Below are 22,783 nucleotides of genomic sequence, written 5' to 3'. Positions count from 1 at the left end.
AACCCCATGACCTGCCCTGGCAGCCTGTCTGCATTGCTCAGAGAACTTCATATCTGACTGCACAATTACTCCCAGGTCTTTTTCATTTTCTACCACCTTAAGTGTAGTACCACACAGTTGGTACTACATTTAAAACAGTGTGTTGTAATAATATTCAAATGTGTCATTTTACTAAGTTTACAAGTTTACCTCTTAGTGCAAATACTCAAATACAAATGCCAATACTCAACTTCCATGATATACCACACTTTTGTAAATAATTATTCATTACTTCGAAAATACCTTGGCTGGTTGTTCTTTCAGTAAGTTCTTTACAACAAACAGCTCCAACTTCGTTGAGTGATGAGGAGTGCAAGTGCAGTAGCATGCACTCTTTGAGCGGACCAAGGTTCAAGCCCGTGACTGCTAAATACAATTAACATTTGTGTTGATTGATATATTGTAAACCACCACTGACTTGGTGGTCGTGCCGGAGTATAAACAAGAGCAACAAAAAAAAAAAAAATGTCCTTTTCGATAAACCTGACAAATGCTATTAATTGGGCTTTCCTGTTAATATCTGTAGATTCATCTACTTGCAATGCAAACAGTTGCCCAAAATTAATATGTTGAACAACTTGTTCTTCAGCATCATTGAACATTTCTTTTATATGCCTGCTAATTGTGCTGATCGAAAATGGCACTATCATTTTTTTCCAGCTTCCTCTCCCAAGATACTTCTCACAATAACCCGGCATGCTGGTAAAATCAGATTTTCTGCAATCTGGTGAGATTTATTATTATTTTTTTTTTTTGTTTCTTGTGCTTTATCAGATATTTTAGCCATATTATAAAATTCTGTACCTTGTTTTCTATACTTTTTTTTTTTACTTGGCACCATTGATCCATTTGACAATTTTAAACTGCATACTACACATAAAGGTAGAGTAAATTTGGGTACAGTATATGAAAATTCCGTATTTATGACATGTTTTATGCTTTTGTGGTGTATGGTTGCTCGTTTTTGTCATTTTTTCCAAGCACACTGTTATCAATTTACCTCTTCTGATTTGCTTCCACTAAATTTATCCGTCGCTAATAATTTCTAAAAAAAAATGAATATTACTTCTAGAACATACTAACATAGTTCACTGAAAATACCCGTATTAACTCAATATGACATTTTAGAGATATAAAAACACAAAAAGTACTTTTGAAACAACAGAAATTTCTTACTATGCTGCTTACAAGTTGTACTTATACAACTTCAAATTTTACTGCAGGGTGCCTGGGAGAGACTCTCAAGCATTAAGAATGATAGAATAAAGGTGAATGGATCAAAATGTGATGTCACATTGACTGCCGGAAGGCACTCAGATTCGGAGCAACGTAAATAAATGAATTTTTTGTTTGAATTAATTTTTCTTATAAAATCGGATTTATTAATTTTTTTTTAAATTTGCATTTTCTGTGACACACATAAGTTTCAAAAACACTTGTATAGTGTGTTAGTGTCTGACAGCAGCAGGGGTTCCCCCCCATCTCAGCATTGTGTACTGTGTGTGTGAAACACTGAACTGAGGGCCAGAGGTTTTCAAAAAGTGTAAGGGGAATTGTTATGTTGTGTAGTGTTGTTCCTGTGACCATTTAGCCATTGGGACCCACCATTCTCCACGAGGTAGATAAGGCAACCAATAGAGCATTAGCATTAGTAGAGGCATTTGATGCAAGAAAGCAAGCTTATGCAGCATCAGCCAAAAAAAAAAAAACCCACTTCCATTTCACCCCTCTGTTTGTTCAAAATACCTGTCCAGCTGAGCCTTAAACTTATTTAGGCTATCAACCTCCACTACAAGGGATGGAAGTCTGTTCCACCAACCAACCACCTGCTGGCTAAAGGCAAATTTCCGCACGTCTATCCTACATCTGTCTTTCCTCAATTTGAATTTATGCCCTCTCGGGTGATTATTCTGAGCTAGAGGAAGAATCCCATCAGCATTGAGCATGCTCAAACCATTCAAGGCTTTATACACCTCTATCAGATCACCTCGCTGGTACCTAGTCTCCAGACACTGTAATTTGCAAAACTTAAGCCTTTTTAAGGATTTTAAGTACTTTGGCAGGCCCTGCTACCTAATTTCCATGGATATCAATGGCAAGGGCCTATATAGGACTTGTACTGTGAATGATTTGATCTTGGCAATAGTGACATTGATTATTCAGTAATAAAACCATAAATTCTGATTTACTTGCAAAATCCTTGATCAGCCCTGCCCCAGATTCTCCTTTAACAATCATTCATGGGAACTTCTTCCACACAGAGCCAAAAAGAGAAGAAATTCAACTATACATCTCCATATTGAAAAGACAACAAAAAATGGACAGCATATTCCCGAACTCGATACCTACACTAATTAACCACGTAGATCTCAGCCTTTTTGACTGAGGTACTCCCCCCTGAAAGTTTGGAAAGGTTCTCAGGTTCCCCATAAGATTATTGTAGGCATAGAATGCTAAGAAAAGGGGCATTTTCAGTTTTTTGCATATATTGGATTATAGTGGAACCAAAAAATAACACTGGCCATGTAAAATGTATTTGTTAATATAAAATGACTGTAATTTGTTAACATAATCCATTTCATTCAGAATCACCACCGTATCCCCCTTATCAAAGGAAATTTTATTTTTCATTGTATTCTGTCACTAGTTTACACGGGGTTTGATATTTCTGGGAGTGGGTTGGGGTCCGCGACTGTAATCCTGGGGTATTGAATTACTCGTGTGCTGATGGCGAGGAACACATTTTGAGTTTTAAACTATCATTTTTAATTTATCAGCATTTTAGGAGAGTTGGATAAGAAGTCCTGTAGTCGGAATAAGGTAATTCCTTTGTTTATTCTTGAAATGTTTGATATGTATAGAGGCTTTGTGTTAAGTGCTAAAGCAGTTATAGCTGTGAGGAATCAGCATATTGTCTGTAACTACATGTATGCTTTGGTGTCAGTTTACTGAATGAAATACTAGAGTTTCCACTTATTGGCAACCCTTGCTTAATAATGTGACAAAATTCAGCTTTCCTTTAAGCAGATTTTAATTGTTATCACAAAATATTTCTGAGACTACAACCCATGATGATATTGACATGTTGAATCAGTTCTAACCACATCATTTTAAATAGTAAGGGATACTAGAATTGGCTGTAGAATACCAAATATCTTATAGCAGTAGTTTTTTCATCCTTTGATATTTAGTAAATTTTATTTTACTAGCACGACTTATGAGGTTACTACATTTAAATGAATACTTACAGCCAAGCAGTGAGTGCTATTCACAGTAAGCTTCATCAAATGTATTGGTGGTAAACCACAGTGAACACTGAAGAACATGCCATTTGCTAATGGGATGAGCTCAGCACCTGTAAATGTAACAAAACATGTGGTGCTAACCTGACAGGTGTAAACTTTCTTTTTAATTTATGGAAAAAGTTTAAAAGTTCCTTTTTTTTTTTTTTATTCTGCTTGGAGTTTACCAATATTTCATTTTTTCTTACAATATTTATTGAATGCATTTGTTTTTTTACTAAAAAATATTTAAAAAGTGCATTTTTTTTATTCCTTTTCATTTTTATAAAACAAAAAAAAAATTCTGCTGAAAATTAAAAAAAAAACTTCATAAGCATAAAATATAAAAATGAAACTATTAGCTTATTCAAATTTAAAAATCTTTCAACATGAAATTTAAGATGTGCACTTGTGTATAAAATTTAAAAAAAAAATATGCATATATTAAATCTATCATCCATTTCGTTTTCAAAATTTATTTCAAATTTGGTGTGCATGCCATGAGGTTTGTGAAATTTAAATATTATGCATGTCACTCTTTATACTGAGTAATTACTGCTTTCTGGCTATTACTCAAAAATATAGCAAATATTTCAAATGAATCTTTAAAAAAGTTGTTGTTCATGACCATTAGAATCAGTTAATAATCATCAGATTATTAACTTTTTCTAATATGGGAAAATTTATGAATAACTCAGAACTAAAAACAAAGATATAAAATAATTCTAAGCATTTTAGCACAGTTACAACCAGTTTTCTATGCTTGATTTGATTTTAATGGTGCTAAAATGATAGGGGGTTTCCTATGTTAGTGTTATGAGTTAAAAGTAGGAAAAGTGTGGTGGGGCTACTACACCTGCTGCATGTGTTCATGCTTATAACTTTGGAAAAACAAATAAAAATTCAAAAACTGTAATAAGGAATTTTCTGTACCTTCCTATATTTAGGAAGGTACAGAAAATCAGATTTTTATCTTCAGCCAATAAACAACATGCACTTGTTATTTTCAAGTTACACTTCACAGGTGTAGCATTGTTACAGGAGGTAACCAATATATACTTAGCATCCAATGAAATATGACTACACCATGCCATGGATGTCAATACTGTGAAACACATTTATATGTGTGGCACAATCTTGATATATAGGGGTTAGCTGGGTGTTGATATGTATACCTACTTCAATGGAAGCTAAGTTTTGTTCTGGATTTTTATATAAGTATTTGGCATTAGAGTAATGGATAACAAAAGTTTGGCCTGTTTTGATCTCTGCAAAGACTGATGTGTTATATCAAAAGTCATCTATATGTGGAGGGGGGGGGGGTAAATGGAGCTGTCTTTTATACTCAGTATTATATGGGGAATAATGACAATGTCACCCTGTTTTTTGCTGGCCAAGATTGAATAGTAAATTTTACATTTAAAAGGAGTCATTTTCTTCATGAGGTAATGATTTGTTGCCATTCCAAACAATCAACTGACTTCCACTACAGGAGCTGTACTGAGTGGTTGACTAGCTAATAAGCTTCCAGAACTGTTATTAGCTTGAGTTGTTGAAATCTTGCCCATCTCAGTGTTAGTGTAAGTCCATGCCTTAGCTTTGGTTAAAAAAAAAAAAATAATAATAATGTAATAAGAAAATTATAATATAAAGAGTATTTTTTGAGATACACATCAAACACAGAGATCTTCAAATTGCTTGATAAAAGTATTTAATAAATTGTCTCGTTGCTAGCTGACATTTTGTACATTTTGTAAAAAAATTAATTTCTGATCATCTCATAACATGAAAAATAAATAAATTATAATTCCTGCAAGGTGACAGAAAATGCAGCAAGTTGATTTTTAAACATCCTTTTTCTACTATAATGTTTATCCTGCATGTGTAAACTCCTGTTGTTCAAACTTTGGATAAACAGAACATACTTCAATCCATGATTTCCTTTCATTTGAAAGATCTCTAATTATTGGAGCTAAATGCTCCAACTGCAAAATAAAATGATAATGATTAAAAACAAATAATTTTAATAAGTTTAGGCTATACTGATTTCACTAAAATTATGTTAAATTCATTTTATTCTTGTTTCAAATTTTGTATCAAAACTAATTAATAAAAAGAACTATTTCTCAAGTAGTATATAAAAAAACAAATGATAAAACCAAATTTAAGAGTATTTTTTAATCAATAACCAAGGGACCAGGAAACTCCTCTTCAATATTGAAAGTACAAACCTTTTTTAGAATGCAGATCTTGTAGCAATAAAACGTGACAGTTTTTCAGTAATGATACCACTAGAAAAACTATAGCCAATCAAAAAAAAAAAAAGACAGGTACAGAAAAAAAAAATGGTAATACAAATTTCTGTACACTAGTAGTGCAAGTATGCAAAGTATTAATTCATTATAGTCCTTTATGTAGATAAATTCTGGGGAGAAGGCACAACTACAAGAGAAAAGCAGTTCACCCCATACTGCAAGAATGTTACATAAAGTAAAGCTACATCACTGTGTTTCATTTCTGTTTTCCTTCTAAAGTATCACTGAAGGTTTATATAAATGAACTATGTGGTGTCTAAAAGTTATTTGGTTGTTTTTTTTTTTTTTTTTTAGGAGCATTAGCAACTAAGGCCGTATTGCTCCAGGAATACGCGGTGGTCATTCCCTGACCTTTCCGCATCCTCCGTATTTGGTGGTGATGGGCTCGAACCCCAGTCTAATCAAGAAGCGTGTGCTACGCACTGCTGCTCCTCCTTACCTGGCTACAGAGGCACCCATGTAATTTTAATATTTGTGTACTACATAGACCAAAAATTGTATCCTTTTAACATATATTTTTGATACACAAAATATGAAGTTGACTGACCCTTCTATGTAGAAAATATTCTAAGCTGGCTTAACTTTCTTGTCTTGAAGTAGTATCATTTAGGTGATATGCCACTAGACATCGCCATCTCCACCCAGATTTTAATTTTTAGATGCTGAATCATTGAATGTGAATGATAAGCCATCAAAAATAAGACATGGTGGAAACAAATATTCTGACTGAGATAATGTTATTTATGAGATAGCGAGGTTTAAAATCATAGGGCAGTAACATTCTGCCCTAGTTACTTTCCCATTTTGGTAATTTTCAAAACAGCAGAGTAAATCCCACCAATGGATGAAACACCACATAACACTTAGATGGATGTCAGATGAACTAATGAGACTTGTGGTAATGAAGAAAAATATGCATGGGATGCATATTTTTATCAGGTGATATAGAAGCCTACGGTAGTTTTAACTATTCTGCAATCAAGTTATAAAGGATGTTAGGCAAGCTAAGGCAGAATATGAGAAATCTCTGGCAAAGAAAAGCATCAAAGACTTCTTTACTTATATAAACAGTAAAAGGAATAGGATAAATCACATTGGTCCACTTGATATTTCTACTGACAAACTGAATAGGTATTTCTCATTTATATTCGCACACAAGGAATTCTTCAGGGGAAGGGAGAATTCCTTGTGTCCAGAAATTTATCAAACTCTAAGAGGGAGCTAAATGATTTTGTGATAACTGAGAGGAAAGTGGAAGAGTAATTGTTGAATCTAAACAAAAAAAAAGGCATACATGGTTGATAGGATCCATCCAATTATAGTAAGTGGACCAATGTGATTTATCCCCTTCCTTTTACTGTTTACATAAGTAAAGTCTTTGATGCTTTTCTTTGCCAGAGATTTCTCATATTCTGCCTTAGCTTGCCTAACATCCTTTATAACTTGATTGCAGAATATTTAAAACTACCATAGGCTTCTATATCACCTGATAATTTATATGCATCCCATGCATATTTTTCTTCACTGCCACGAGTCTCATTAGTTCATCTAACATCCATCTAAGTGTTATGTGGTGTTTCATCCATTGGTGTGATTTACTCTGCTGTTTTGAAAATTACCAAAATGGGAAAGTAACAGTTATGGCAGAATGTTACTGCCCTATGATTGAAACCTCTCTATCTCCTAAATAACATCATCTCAGTCAGAATATTTGTTTCCAGTTACTGCTATGGATCAAGGGATGGTTGGGTGGGAGAAACATGTAGTGGTTATTAATGGTCATGGCTCTTTGTGGACTGATGTTAATAGTGCAGTTCTTGGGGTTCGGTGCTGGGCCCATTGATGTTTTCTGCATTTATTGATGATACATAGGTTGGCAGGATGGTTAATCACAGTCACCAAAGTATGCTACTACAACAAGATCTGGGAAAATTAGGCAATGGGCAGCAGTAATCCCAAATTAACATACTAACTGTGTGGTACTACACTCAGGGTAGCTGAAAATGAAAAAAAGACACGTGTAATTGTGCAGTGAGATATGAAGTTCTCTGTGTAGTACTGATGGGCTGCCAGGACAGCTTATGGGGTTTTGTCAACAATATACAGGAATTTTGCTAGCAGGGATAAGGAGGTGATTATCCCATTGTATAAAGTAATGTTCAGGCCACATCTTAGGAGGATGTAGAGCTACTGGAATGGATGTAGCAAGGTGCAATGAGATTGGTGAGGGGAACAAGAGGCGGGTCTTACCAAAAATGGCTCCAGTTCTACAAACTGCAGCATGTGGAGACCAGGCATCTGCAAGGTGATCTGCTTGATGTGCATAAATTTAAATTGAGGAAGGATGGTTGCAGGATAGATATGCAGAAGTTTGCCTTCAGCCAATGGATGATTGATTGATTGATTGCTGGTACAAGCTTCCATCTGTTTTGTGGAAATGGATAGTCTGAATAAAATCGAGGAAGAATAAGACAAGCTATTGGGGAGGGGCAGGATGAATAGGTGGAATGGATTTGAGGGGGGGGGGTTAAGCTGTATAAGCTTGCTTCTTACATCATTTGCTAATACTAATATTTGGGATTTTAGGGGTAGCTATTTATTTGATACACAGAACTGAGTTTTTGTTTGTTGCAGAGTATTTTGAATGTAATCCGATTTAAAAGAAGTTAATGTAATAGATTTTGTCTTAGGTGAATTTTCTTTTTCTCTATGATATAATACTCTCTCCCTGTACACATATTTTAGCTTTCTCTCTCTCTGTGTATATATACATATACTATCACAAGCGATACTATGTTTGTGAATCTTACATAAAGTTAATCAGACCTCATTAAAACCACATTTAATCTACAAATTTCTTTTTTCCATACAAACTTAATGGAAAAGAGAAATAATAATTGCCTGATTTCTATTTTTCTGATTTTAATGAAATTTGGAATGGCAGAACAAATATTTTTAAAAGGCCCAAATATAAAATTTCATGAAAATCCATATACTGGGAGTCCCTCTGTTACATGCAGCCAGATAGACAAATGGTGAAGATAATAGGCACATATGCATATACAGGGTGTTTCAAAAATATTGGTACAAACATTTAGGGGAGGTAGGTAACATCTAAAGGAATGTGAATCGTATAGGAACCCATAACTGTAAACGTCACGGGAAAGTAGTAGCAGCAGAGGCACAAAAAGCAGAAATGACACAAGACAGTAATTAGTGGCAAACATTTGACATAATATTAACAATGGAGTACGAGATGGATGCATTTCATGATGTTACAACAGATGCTCGAAGGTTCCACCATGAGACGCGATGCATGTGTGACACTAATGCAGCATGGATTGGTGGACACGGTCGAACACACCTGGAGTTTCTTTGGCAGTAGCAGCAGCGCAGACGAGTCTCGCCACGAGATCCATTTCAGTCTCCACAGGTGATTCATACACGATAGATTTGAGGCACCCCCCCCCACAAAGAAATCAAGGCTCGATAAATCAGGTGAGCATGGGGGCCAGGCAACGGGTCCACCAGCCAATGGACCCGTTGCCCAAAACGCCTGTTCAAATGGTCAAGAATACACCTTCCATAATGGGCAGGCACCCCGCCATGTTGAAACCAAATGTTGCGTCTCACATCTGCTGAGCATGCATCGTATATCGATGCATGCTCTTCATGCGGCGACTACTGCTTGAATGAGTAAACCAGAAATTTTCCCCTCTCGTGAACTGATGAACAGCGCCGTGTACCGACTTACGGTGACGTTTCCGGTTATGGGTTCCTATGCGATTCACATTCCTTTAGATGTTACCTACCTCCCCTAAACGTTTGTACCAATATTTTTGAGACACCCTGTATATATGCAAAATCGCCCAAAATGCAGTTAAAGAGTCTTAGAAACACAGATGGTTCCACGACAGAACAGAACAATGAAAGAACAGTTCTGTTTTTTCATGTTCTGTTTCGTCCAGTTACCCATTTAGATATTTACTGTTTGGTTCAAAGGAAATGTTGTATATGCTAATTGCATTACAATTTTGTTTTGCCTATTCTGAGAACAGTGCTTTCTGGCCTACATGTACATTTTGGGAACCAGCAGAACAGGAAGAAGAACAATTTTATTTATGTGTAGATTTAGAAATACTTCTATTATTTTTATAAATAGCACAAGGAGTGCAATTGATAGCAAAGAACCCAATCAGAAAAATCTGAAACTGTTCCCTGTTTGAAATACGTTGCTCCTCTTGTTATTGTTACATCTTATTTTACCTTAGTACAGTTTATGATGTACAGAAATTTTAAGGGGAGGAAAGGAAAATATTTGCATAGTATAGCAAAAAAGCAATAAATAAGAATACAAAGTGAGAAGGAGAGTAATTGTAAATAAATTGCAAATTTTAGGGCAATTAAGAATGTGAATATATACATTTAATGCATGCACACAGGGTGAATACTGAACAAGACCTTTGTCAAAAATGTAGGTATGACTTTGAGGAACAGCTGTAACTGCATAAGGTGTTGTAAAGGGTCAGTAAACTATATGGACAGGAATGTTCAAATTCACCACTGATTATAGAGCTCTCCCCAAATGAGTTTCCACATAACTAGTGAGCACTCTCTCTGCCTTTGGAAAAATATTGACTCACTTCTGCAAAGAATAAATAAATAAAGATAAATAAATAAAAATAAGCTGGTTATAAGGACTATATTTAAAACTATGATTGGAGAATTTGCCTTGTTGTGTGTGTGTATATATTTATTTCAATTTACTAATTATATATTATGTATTCAATAGAATCTATTATTGTCTGCAAATCTTTTTAAATCTGTAGTTTAATTACATTATACACTAAATAAATAAAGGCACACAATTATACTTACTGGTGCTCTAATTTGTTCCATTGTATTTCTTTCTCTTAATGTAGCAGTATGGGGTTCTTTAAGAGTATCAAAATCTATAGTGATACCAAATGGAATAGCTATTTCATCTGTGCGAGTATATCTGCGGCCAATAGATCCACTGCTATCATCAACCTTGTGGGAAATGTCATGCTTTGTCAAATCTTGTGCTAGAGGAGAGGGAGAAACACAATATATAGATATATATTATGTACACACATACACAATATAAGAAATGAAATGGGTAAAGTGTATAGAGATATAATGATTATATGAATATGGGCTAGAGCCACTGCAGTGTAAATTGAATGCTATGACTAATTGACATTCTTTCAAATATTCCAGTATATTTTAGCCAGTGAGTTTTTTACTGAAATAAGTTATCTCCATGGGTGGTCAAGGCAGCTTGGAGAGAGATTCATAGGTGAGATGGATACCTATGTGAGGCAGGAGTCATACAGGTAGGCTATTTTATTTATTTTTTTGGCCTTGGACATCCTTGCACCATATGGCTAATAGTAATACCAATATGGAATATTTGAAAGAAGTACAATTAATTTTGGTTAATTGGGACACATTGGGACTAATGCATTTTGGCCCGATTAAGCGGCTGCCACAAATTATGCGAAGTTTCACGTAAATAGTTAAAAATACAGTGAACACCTGCTTTACAATTGATTTTCTGTACAATCAAATCATGCTACAATGGACTCACCATAGTAAAGTACAGTTCACTATACGATATGTAGTAAGTGCTGATCATTGTGATCACATTTGTGAATCGAATTTTAATTCTATTAAGCGAAAATAGGAGGAATATTATCCAAAGGCTATAAAAGTAAAGATATAAAGCACAGGTTAACAAAATAAATTTACGCTTAATTGCATAGCTTAATTAATACGTATGATATGTACATACTAACTACATAGTTGATATTTCTGTTCACTTACATTTGTGGGTGGGGATTAAAATTTAAAACAGTAAAAAAGATAAGCAATTAATAACAAAGAACATGGTGCACACAAATTGCAAGTAACACAATATGCGCAAATGAGAACGGAGTAACAAGTTACAAAGCTTAAAAAATAGGAATGAAGAGAAGCTTCTAAAAATTTATTTTTTATATGATTGAGGATTTCACGGAAGTGTAAACATATTTCACCATAATAACCCACAGAATTCCAGCTGTTGGTATTATTGCAAATTCAATAAGACTGAGTTTACTATCCATTTATAATAGATTGCAGTAACAGAAAAGCTCAATAAACAGGGGACTGCTAATTGTTTAATGGTTGTTACCTCCAGAAATCTGACCGAACCCATGTGGTATGGCCAGAGCCAATCGTAGGGTAATCTAGAGTGCTGTGGTCTCTTGCCCTGATTAAACAGCGTTTCCCAATTAAGCTGAGAAAAACCCTGGCTATTTTCTCCATTGGGTTCTGTTCTTTAAGATTTGTCCCAAATAAATGGCTGCCCCGATTAACCAGTGGCCCAAATAACCGGAATCCATTGTATTTCTAAATACATGATTCCATAGCAAAACTAAGGAATACATAATTATAAAAAAAAAATATATATATATATATCACAGTAAACTGTATATAATGTATACCTACAGTCCAGGTGATTTTTCTCAAGCGTCAACCACCAAGATTGAGATAAAAAGCAATGATGGATTTTCTGTTTCTGTAATAGCCATCCATGCAAGTAACTTATTTCAGTAATTTATAACTTGTTGGCTAAAATAAAACTTCTTGCAATCCAGTCTAAACAACTCCCCCCATAATTTGAAATTATGGCCCCTAGTTCTAGAACCATTTATAATCTTCAAAATTTCATCCTCATTGATTTCACTTTTGCCTCTCAGCACCTTAAACACCTCAGTCAAATCTCCTCTTAAGGTATCTAGTTTCCAAGCTGTGCAACCCACATTCAGTCTTTTCTCATATGGACACCCTTTTGCCAACCTCACCAGGCAAATTACCTATCTTTGGACCTTTCAAGAAGCTCAATGTCTTTCTTTAGGCGTGGTGTCCATACTTGAACACAGTATTCCAAGTGCGTAACAATAGCCATGTTATAACTGCATATTAATCATTACAGACAGAGAACACCCACATGTTGTTTTTCCTATCAAATATTGGTAGTTAACCTCTGAAAAAGTTTCCTTGATTGTAGGCACGTTTTTAGATTTTATACTATGCTACATATTTTATACTTACATGTACTCTATAGTGCTACTTGGGTATTTGTATTTTTCATCTCTTAAATTCTTGTGCATAACTTCTTTTAATTATTCCTACATACGTAGGAAAGCACATATATATCTAAGAATATTTATATATGTGCACGTGGCTGAGCACGCAGAAGATTCAGAATTCTTGTGATAAACTTTGGGCACACATTGGAAGATAAGTAATAAAGAAAACAGTTCTTATAAACATCAGCTCAAAAATAGCTGAGTTAAAGATTCCTTAAATTTTGTTAGATTATCCACACTACAGGGTCAAACAATTGCTGAAATGCATGTTAAATTCCTTGAGAACATCCATGACTTATTGCCCTACTGGAGATGTGGAATAAGCATGACAAAGTACTTCAAATGAAAATTTCCGTTGCCAGTGGGCTGGTTGTAGGGAAACCAGTCACGCAATTCTTCTAAATTCCTTCGATTTTTGCTTGTGGAAACACCTAAGTCAAGTGTTATACAGGGCTGAAGTGTCAATCTGCATATGCTGAAGAACTGTGCCTCACAACAACACTACACCATCTGCAGAAATCATCTGTTTGTGCACACTGGGTTCCAAGACTACTCACACCTGAGCAATAGAAAGTTTGCATGGAAGTTTGTCAGGAGCTGCAATGGATGATTACTGAAGATGAAGTTCTGCACAAGGCGATAACAGCAGATGAGGCATAGCTTCATCATTTCAACCCAGAGTATAAGCAACAAAGCTCTGTTTGGAAGTCTGTCATCACCAACACCAAAAAATAAAGCAAAAGTTGTGGCTGCTGCAGGTAAGGTTATATTAATTTCTTTTTTTTTGAAATTCAAGGAATGGTTTACCTCATCACATTGCTCATACTGTCAGAGTACTTAGCCAGCTTTAATGTCAAATGTGTTTCTCATCCAGCTTGTAAAATACCTAGCACTCTATAATTTTTTTTATTTCCAAAGTTAAAGATGGAGATGTGAGGAAAATGGCTTCCACCATGTTTTTGAAGAATGGCCAAAACATTGGAGTAAGTGCATTTCATCAAATGGGGACTACTTTGAAAAGGACCATCAAAATATGCATGATTAATAAAGGTATACTGTGGGGGAAATCATTCTTTATTGAACAGCCCTCATATTTATGGATCTTGAGTATAGGTTTATAAGCAATGTAATTTAATTAATTACCACAATTTTTAAATTCAAAACTGTTACCTTGTAAATCAAGTTGCCTGTTAGCTGTAATGCTTTTTCTAAATTTAGAATAACATTACAGATGAAATGGTTCCCAAAACATGTTTGTTTTTGTTAATTTGTATTTCAAATTTGAAATTTATGATAAATTCTTAGCCAAGAATGTAGAGCAGTGTGCTACTTTCCAAGATTCCTGAGTATAGTGTGAAACAGGTGAGGTTGACACCCCACTACCCTGCCGTGTCATAAACGATTGCGGTTTACAGAAGTGGAAAAACTATTAATTTACACATGATCAATCCTCTTTAACTGGCCAGCTGTCTACCTTGGCCACCTTCTTGCATTCCTTGCTAAAGTTAAAAGTACCAATGTGCGAAATCATGTAACTTTTTTTTAAGGCAACTAAATTTGTTAAAATTTTTTAATTAAAAAAAATGTTAAAATAACATTTTTGGGTTATGAACAGCACAAGTGAACTTCACATTCCAGTTTAGTTATTTATAAAACATACTGTGGCCTGTAACAAGCTCTAACAACATGCAAGCTGCACATCAGATCATGCACATTTTGCTCATGCAGTTTTTGATTTTTGCTATTCTAAATTCCTATTTCTAAACAGGAATTACATAAATCTAGCAGATTAGGAAAACAATTTTACATGCTGTTGTTTACAAAAATTCGCTCTAACTGAATACATAACTCAAATATGATAGATGGTTCCCTCTCCCTGGAGGTAAATGTTTGTTTACTTTTTCTAGTTTCCTCTGTGTAAGTAATGTTTCTTTTTCTTTAAATACATATTTGCATATTTACATATACTTACATATTTGCCTTACAAATGGAACAAATTCTGCATTTCCACTCAGAGGAAGCACAGAACATTTTAGAGGTGCCACAATAGGAGGGAGAGCAAAATACTGGAAGGAAAAAATAAGGTTATGCATGGAAGGTACTATAATTTTTTCACTCAGTTATCACATAGATAAAAAAATACTTCTTTGAAAAATAGAGTTCATTTAATATAATATAAATTTACTATAACTAGGTTTACAAACTCTGAAGAATATAGAAGATTAACTATTTACATTAAACATTAACAGTTCTAAACAAAAACTATTATGTATAAAAGAATCATGATGTTGTCGTTATTATTATTACTGTTGGTGGTTTTATGGTGCATTAGCATTTTAAGTCATGTTACACTAGTGCAGCATTTCTCAAACTGCGTTCACAGTTTGAATTATTAAATTGTAATAAATTAAATTGAAAAATTGCAATTATTATTAATAATAATAATAAAAATTAATTTTGCATATTTGTAGCGTACACCACTTTTGTATCATTATAATATTTAACATAATTTTTTTTCAGTTATTAATATATTGTCATAGATTAATAATCAAATAGATAGGCTGTGGAACACTTTATTTTGGTGGGATTTGCATAGAGAAGTATGCTTGAAAAAAGGAACTTTAAAACGAGAAGCAAAGTACTTCTAGTAGTGCAACTGTGGTTGATGAAAATGAACACAATATTGTCACACTTCAAAGTGAGGATGAACAATTGCAGCCTTTTGTTCCCCAAAAATCTGAAGTGAAAAAACAGGAACCAACTAATAAAAGATCAAAATGAAAGTATAATGACAGTTATTTGAATTTCGGCTTTACACGTGTTGGAAATAAAGATGCTCTTGACACACAGTGCGCCATACGTAATAAAATATTAACAAAAAGTTCTTTGGCTCCCGCTAAACTTGTGTTTCTTAAGTGTTCTGTGAATACGTTGTAAGATATAGTTTTCCGTGACTAAAAAAGTTTGGGAAACGCTGCACTAGTGTATCATTTCAGTATGTAGTGTGTGTTCACTGGCTGATTTTCACACTGTAAAATTTATTTATCTTTTATCTGAGATCAAACTTATAGGAACCTATATCAGGGAAATACAACCAATTCTGCCAATATACAATGAAATATTTATTCTCCTAGTGTTCACTAAGTATATGACACTCAAAGTCAAAATTTCCTTTGGATACACTTTCAATCCAAAATATTTTAGGGTTAATAGCACAATAATCTCAAAAAAAAAAAAAAAAAAAAAAACCCCTCTAAACCAATGCAAGTTTAATAAGAAAATATTTATTAAAATTTATATTTAATTATGAATACCAATAAAAGAGAGAAAAAAAAAAAAGAAGGAAGAACATTCACTATTTAAACTTCTCTAAATTATCTTGAAGCACTTGCGATAATAAGCATGTTATGTATGTTAGGTGATACATAATGTGTCATACATAGCACATGTGTATAGCAAAACACTGGGGTTCATGCTTATATCTGACTAGACTTGAAGCTGACTGATGTCTTGCAAAGTTAGTTTCATAATTTGCTTCTAGGATATCTAATTTCACTAGTGGTAAGTTTCAAAATTTTTTTGTGGCCTGGTGTGACCAGACACCATGGGTTGTAGTTTAGGTGGGCACTCCTACTCTAGATAAACCCTCACAAGTTCATAATGATGCTGCTTCTGCCGATCAGTCACTCAAAGTGAAATTTTCCTTTGGATAACAAATATCTACAAAATATTTTAGGGTTAAGAGCACAATAATCTCAAAAAAAAAAAAAAAAAAAAAAAAGCCACCCTAAACAAATGCATTTAAGGAATCCAATACAGTGTGTTAGTTGTTGGACAGCACCAAGGGTCATCCCCATCTCTGCAGAATCCAATTCAAATGTGCTGGGCTCCTCATTCCTAATAAACTATAATCTCATACATGAAGTATGAGAAATGATAAAAAAAGTAAGGCTCCCCAGGCTGTCACTTTTTATGCATTAAGCAGATCTTAATTTACTTCTTGGGTAATACTGCTACTAGTGAAAGCCATAAACAAGACATTTTAAGCTATTTTTGTACTGCTCTGATCATTTTTTATTTTCCATGGAAATAGTGAAGTAGACAGAAACTCGGGCCAAGAAAATGTGCAGTATGATCAGTTTCCTCTGTATGAAAAATGTTTCAAGTTGAAATCCACATGCAAGCAGAGCAGCAGATGTTTATGGCAATAGTATAATGGCCATGCAGCATGTCAGGAAGTGGTGCCAGAAGTTCACTAGTGGAAGATCAAATATTCATAATGATGACTGCAGCAAAGGCTTAGCATATCCACTGGACACTGCACATATTGAGGAACTGATTTAGCATCACCATTAGTAGAGGCATGTGATGCAAGAAAGCAAGTTTATATAGTATCAGCCAAAAAAAAAAAAAAATATGTACCAGGTACATAATGAGTTGCTGCCGCTCTACTCAGACTGATAATGCCACAGCGGCAGCCATTAAAAACATCTTTATTGCAGGAACTCATCATGAACTGCCACAGTAAAATAAATAAAAAAGTATTGCTGCATTATTTTTATTGAAAAAATAATTTTAGTACAATGAAATAATTCATATAAAATATATTAAAAGAACACTAAAATTTTTGGTCTAGGGTAACTGAAGTAAGATATGTAATTTTGACACTCAAATGATTTTAATTCCCAAGTGAATACTCCATTGATTGTTGTTCCATTACATGTAGTATTTACTAAAGTATTTGATTTAATATCTAAATTGAAGGCATCTTTCATAAATTAACAAAACTACTTGCCAGCCTCAGATTTAATCCTAGATTGAAATCACCAGTGAGAACTATAGGTATACGATCCAGTGGCTCTTCCAATAATTTTGCACCTTCAATGGAATATGGCATCAAATTCTTGTTTATCTAATGACATCCTTGGAGTGATGTATATGGCAACGATGAAAATAGATTCACTATTGAATTTGCACAAAGATCCACAGATGTCTCCAATTTCATCTGATACTGCTGTCACATTGCTGCTATTATGTTGTGCAAAGGTATGTGGCATACTGATGATAGTTCAACCGTCATGTTGATATATCGCAACATCACCACTACAAACGTCCGACCTTTTAAATTGAGTCACACATTGGAATGGTTTAAGTAATATATGTTCATCATTATCCAACCACGTTTCACTCAATATCAATATTTTGGATTGCTGTAAGATTGTGTTCGTTTCGATATCTCAAACATGGGCCTGTAAACTTTGTACGTTCACTGACGATATAGATATAGCACTTTGTATGAAATCTTGCATCCAGTAGAGAGGGTAGCTTATTATTTTTCAAGTAATCTAGTTCAGCAGGAAGTTCTATATTACTAGTAGCTTTGCTGTGATGAAATGTGAAATCATTGTGGGGATTTGTAATATATAAACCTTGCAATGAGGTCATTTCAGATAACGCCATGTATATAAGTTTCTGTTGATGATCTTTCTCATAATTATATACAACTTTGTCGAAGGTCCCTCCTTGAGATTTATGTATAATCAAAGCTTGTTATGTATAACAAGCCAATCATGATATGCAACATTCTTCTCTTGAACAGCCTTAACACATTTATCGGAAAACCAAGGGTTAGATAAAGGACGAGATTTTAAAGTGGAGTGTGGGATAAAGGATTCCATTCCTGCAAGAATAATTTCACTGACACGATCTGAGTAAACGTTGACATCAGAAGTTTTAAAACAGTAATTGGACCAAGGAAAAGAAGAAAAGAAATCTCACAGGTCATCCCATTTTGCATTCTTGTAATGCCAAACAACACGAGGTTGTGAATAGCCATGAGATAAAGGTTCCATTGGAGAAAAGATGATCACCAAGTTGTGATCTGAAGTGCCTAAAGGATCTCTCACTTCGACCGTATACTTAGAAGGGTTGTTTGTGAGAAAAAGATCAAGCATATTGGCTGTGCGATTAGGATTGTCCGGTATTCTTGTAGGTAAATCAATTATCTGTGCAAGGTCATTAGTAATTGCAAAAGCCTCAGCATCTCGACCAGCTGGGTCGGTGTGACTAGAAAACGGAAGCCAGCTGGAGTTGTGAACATTAAAATTACCTCACTGTTAGGAAAGTTGGACTAGAGAAAGTCAAGTTGCAAAGAGATTAAGTCAAAGAGCTCCAAGTGATTAGTAGAGTTGGGAGAAAGGTAGATACAACAGATGAATATGACACAATGAGGTAGAGAGATTTTAAGCCAGAGAAGTTCAAAGAGAGGAGATACCAAATTGCCAAGTCTGACGGAATATCAGAACGGACATATGCACAAGTACCACCACCTTTGGGGCGAAAGGAATCATACAGCGAATAATTTGGACATCTGAGATGAGCAGTAGTTGAATCAACCAGTAACTGAGATTCTGTCAGAAAAAGTACATGGGGTTTGGCAGGCTGCAAGTGGAAATGGACATCATTGTGATTAGAATTGAGACCATGTATATTTGTGAAATGAAGCAGGAAGTGCTTGGGAGGTTTAGATCTTTTCGCAGACTACTTGCTCTATTAGTTTGACAATTCATGGTGTATTCAATAGTAAGAAAAAGTGGGTTGGGCATGCTGCATGAAGTAATGAAAATTTTGGATATGGCGTACACATGGTAAGAATATATCCAGATCCTTGACATAACGTGGCCTCGACAATGCTCCCTGCATACACACTACTTGGACTCCCTCCAGTCACTATCTGGCAGAGTAGAGGTAGCAAGATTATATGCTAGCTGATCCGGAAGCCTCCTAGAGAGTTACCAATAGGTTCGGTCCGGTGTACTAACTAGCAGCTGCCTGCGAACACGGTTTTAGAGCTGTACCCTCGAAATGTAAGGAATATTGGATCTCGCCACGATGTTCATCATAACCTCAAGTCATCAATCATACTGCATGATGGAAGAGATAGGGAAGGGTTGACCGGAACTTAGCTCTAGAGACTAAACATGGGTTCCACCACTTCAAGCCTCCAATAAGCAAAGTGGTGGTATTTCACCGGTTGATGAGAGTCATCTACCACCTAGTACTGCCTGGTAACATAGAGGGGTGGCATTCCTCCACCACACCCCGACTCCTGCTTACGTTGGTTCACACCTGGGTGGTCACCCACCATGTACTTGTGTATGGAGGTTATATCCAGGATTACTAACAGTCCCACCATCATGAAGGTGCAAGCAGAGGATTTGGCTGCCACAGACCATCCGGACTTCGCTGAAATTGGGTCCACTTGACTTGAGTGTCACCCGAATATCAGTTCCATCAGCGTTTTAGACTCCCAGGTAGCAAGTACAGCTTATCTGGCATATATCTGAGGGAATGTCTGTGACAACCTCAAGGACCAAACTGTAAAATGTAACATTTTTAACATCAAAACCTTCCCATTTCACCCATCCATTCAATCCAAAAGTTTGTCTAGTTCAGCCTTGAACTAGACAAACTGTCAACTTCCACAATGAGAGATGGAAGTTTGTTTAAAACAGCAATCCCTTGTTCCACTCACTAATCTTGCTGCCCTTCTCTGCACTCGTTCTAGTAGCTCAACATCTTTCCTAAAATGAAATCTCCAGATCTGTATGCAGTACTCAAGGTGTGGCCTGATAAATAAATAAATAAATAAATTTTCTGTTTATACTCCGGTACGACCAAATGATCAGAAGAGTTCACAAGATAGACAGAATACAAGAAACAGCACCGTATTCAGCAGTCACGGGTTTGAACCCCGGTCACTCAAGGCACGTGTACTTATGCACCCGCGCGCCTGACCACTAGGCTACGGCAGCACTTTGCCTTATCATTACCTTATACAGCTCACAAAATGACTATCTGACTGCACAATTACACCAAGGTCTCTTTCATTCTCCACTACACTGAGCATAGTACCGCACAGTTTACTGCTATCCATATGCAGTACTTTGCATTTGTCAATGTTAAACTTCAGTTGCCACCTCTCAGCCCATCTACTCAACTTTTCTAGATCCTGTTGCAGTAGTGCAGTGTCCTTACTGTCATTAATAACCCTACCAACCTTCATATCATCTGCAAACTTGGACAGTAAGCCTGATATACCTTCATCAATATCATTGATAAATAGAGAAAAGAACAATGGGCCCAACACAACTCCACTAATAACATTATTCCATGAAGAGTACTGTCCATTGATTACCACTATCTGTCTTCTCCCACTCAACCATCCCTTTACCCATAGCAGCACCTTTCCCTTAATGCCATACTGCTCCAAGTTGTACAGCAGTCTTCCATGTGTAACGCTATCAAAAACTTTCCTAAAATCCAAGTATATGATATCAAAAATATTTTTTGCATCCAGTTCCTTTGTTACTACATCATTTTGGAAAACTGAAGACAGTAAAGACCATTGTGTTTGAGGAATTAAGTAGTGTCAACTTTGTGCTCATTGGGTCCTAAGACATTTGCCTAATGATCTCACAAAGTTTGCCTCTGATATCTTTAGTATGCAATGAAAGGAAACAAGTTTGTAGAATGCATGGTCGCTACGTGACAAAATAGATCCAACACTTTATTTCTGGAACAAAACAAGCTAGATCCAACACTTTATTTCTGGAACAAAACAAGCCAGATCCAACACTTTATTTCTGGAACAAAACAAGCAATGAGGGAATAGAGTGACATGTCTTCACTGAAACCCTAAAAATTCAAAGCAAATGTCAACTGAAAAAGTCACACATCACTATTTTGGGACAACAAAGGAATAGTTTGTCTGGGGTTCATTACACATGGGAGAGCAATTTGTTAATGTATGCAGCCAGATATGAAGGTTGCAGTAAGCAACCAAATGAATATGATCTAGACTTCATTCTCTTTATTCATGGACCTCTCCAACTGTCACTTGTTAAAGACACTAAAGAAACATTTGAGAGGACAAAGATTTTGATCAAATGTGGAGATGGAAAGTTCAGTTAATTTATGGCTCAATCAACAAGAGATTTTTACAGATATGTGATATTAAAACTCATGTCAGTGAGATAAGCAGTTTAATAGATATGGCTCTTATGCAGAGATATAGTACTCAAAATATACAATACACTATATGGTTACAAAAGATAAGACTGTTACAAATTAAAACAATTACTTACAGTACGTAGTTCATCGCCTTCTCTTGTCCGGAAATTGTGTTCCCACATTGTATACATAATGCGCCCAATACCAAATGATGGTTCAATGACACCTGGAACAAATTCTTCCACTGTCCAATAAAAGAAAAGAAAAGAAGATTCAGCGGCAATAAAATATAACAAAAGTTAACAAACTTTATGTTAATAAACTTTATTTAAATTTTAATTAGCACAAAACCTTCAAAAGTTCTAACTGAAGAACTGATGTACACAATTATCATTTTAAATATTAAAAAAATCATAATAAAATAAATTTCCATTTATATCCTTATGGCCACCATGCTAAGCAAAATTTATAATTTTGTTGTGATTATTTTATTGCACATGATATACAAGCTTAACAATTAACAATATGCTGTATATTTTGTGGTAGTGTATGGCTTGATCTAACAATGTTTAGGGCATGTTATAACAGGATCACCGCCCTCTAAAAATGTTACTTCAGTAACAACTTTCCTTTAAAATGTAAAAACAAGTTTAACAATCTCTATTGTATAAAAGAGAAATTTCAGAAACAAAAGATATTTTTATAATTAAGACAGAAATACAGTGCATTTTGTCATTAATTTTTATTAAGCATCAGTGCATTTTGTCATTAATCATACAATTTATTAACATGTTCAATGCCACTTGAATGTGTGAGAACTTGTTCAATATGCTGTAATTTTTGAAATGTTGGGGGAAAAAAAAACAAAAAAAAAAAAAAAAAAAACCACCAGCATTTGAAAATTTGTACACAATGGTTGAGAATTTAATGTAAGAATTAAAGTTAATTTTTATTAAGCTCATAAAATTACAACTATTGT

General features: G+C 34.9%; 1 protein-coding gene across 1 annotated transcript in view; it reads right to left on the bottom strand.

Annotated features, from left to right (window-relative positions):
- Nucleotides 1–5,162: 5,162 nt before the first annotated feature.
- GlyRS (glycine--tRNA ligase) overlaps nucleotides 5,163–22,783 on the bottom strand; it is a 192,785-nt gene continuing 175,164 nt past the window's right edge. Inside the window, exons 14-17 of the mRNA XM_090373175.1 lie at nucleotides 21,939–22,048; nucleotides 14,765–14,858; nucleotides 10,514–10,701; nucleotides 5,163–5,305 (exon numbers count right to left, since the gene is read on the bottom strand). Coding sequence (XP_090229301.1) covers nucleotides 5,192–5,305; nucleotides 10,514–10,701; nucleotides 14,765–14,858; nucleotides 21,939–22,048 — 506 coding nt within the window. The 3' untranslated portion in view covers nucleotides 5,163–5,191. The remainder of the gene's footprint in view (nucleotides 5,306–10,513; nucleotides 10,702–14,764; nucleotides 14,859–21,938; nucleotides 22,049–22,783) is intronic.

Source organism: Mastigoproctus giganteus, chromosome 5 (genome assembly GCF_048544385.1).
Source record: "Mastigoproctus giganteus isolate SK-2022 chromosome 5, ASM4854438v1, whole genome shotgun sequence".
Classification (NCBI taxonomy): Eukaryota; Metazoa; Arthropoda; class Arachnida; order Uropygi; family Thelyphonidae; genus Mastigoproctus; species Mastigoproctus giganteus.
Note: the sequence above shows the minus strand (reverse complement) of the source record. Positions and strands in the feature narration are given on the sequence as shown.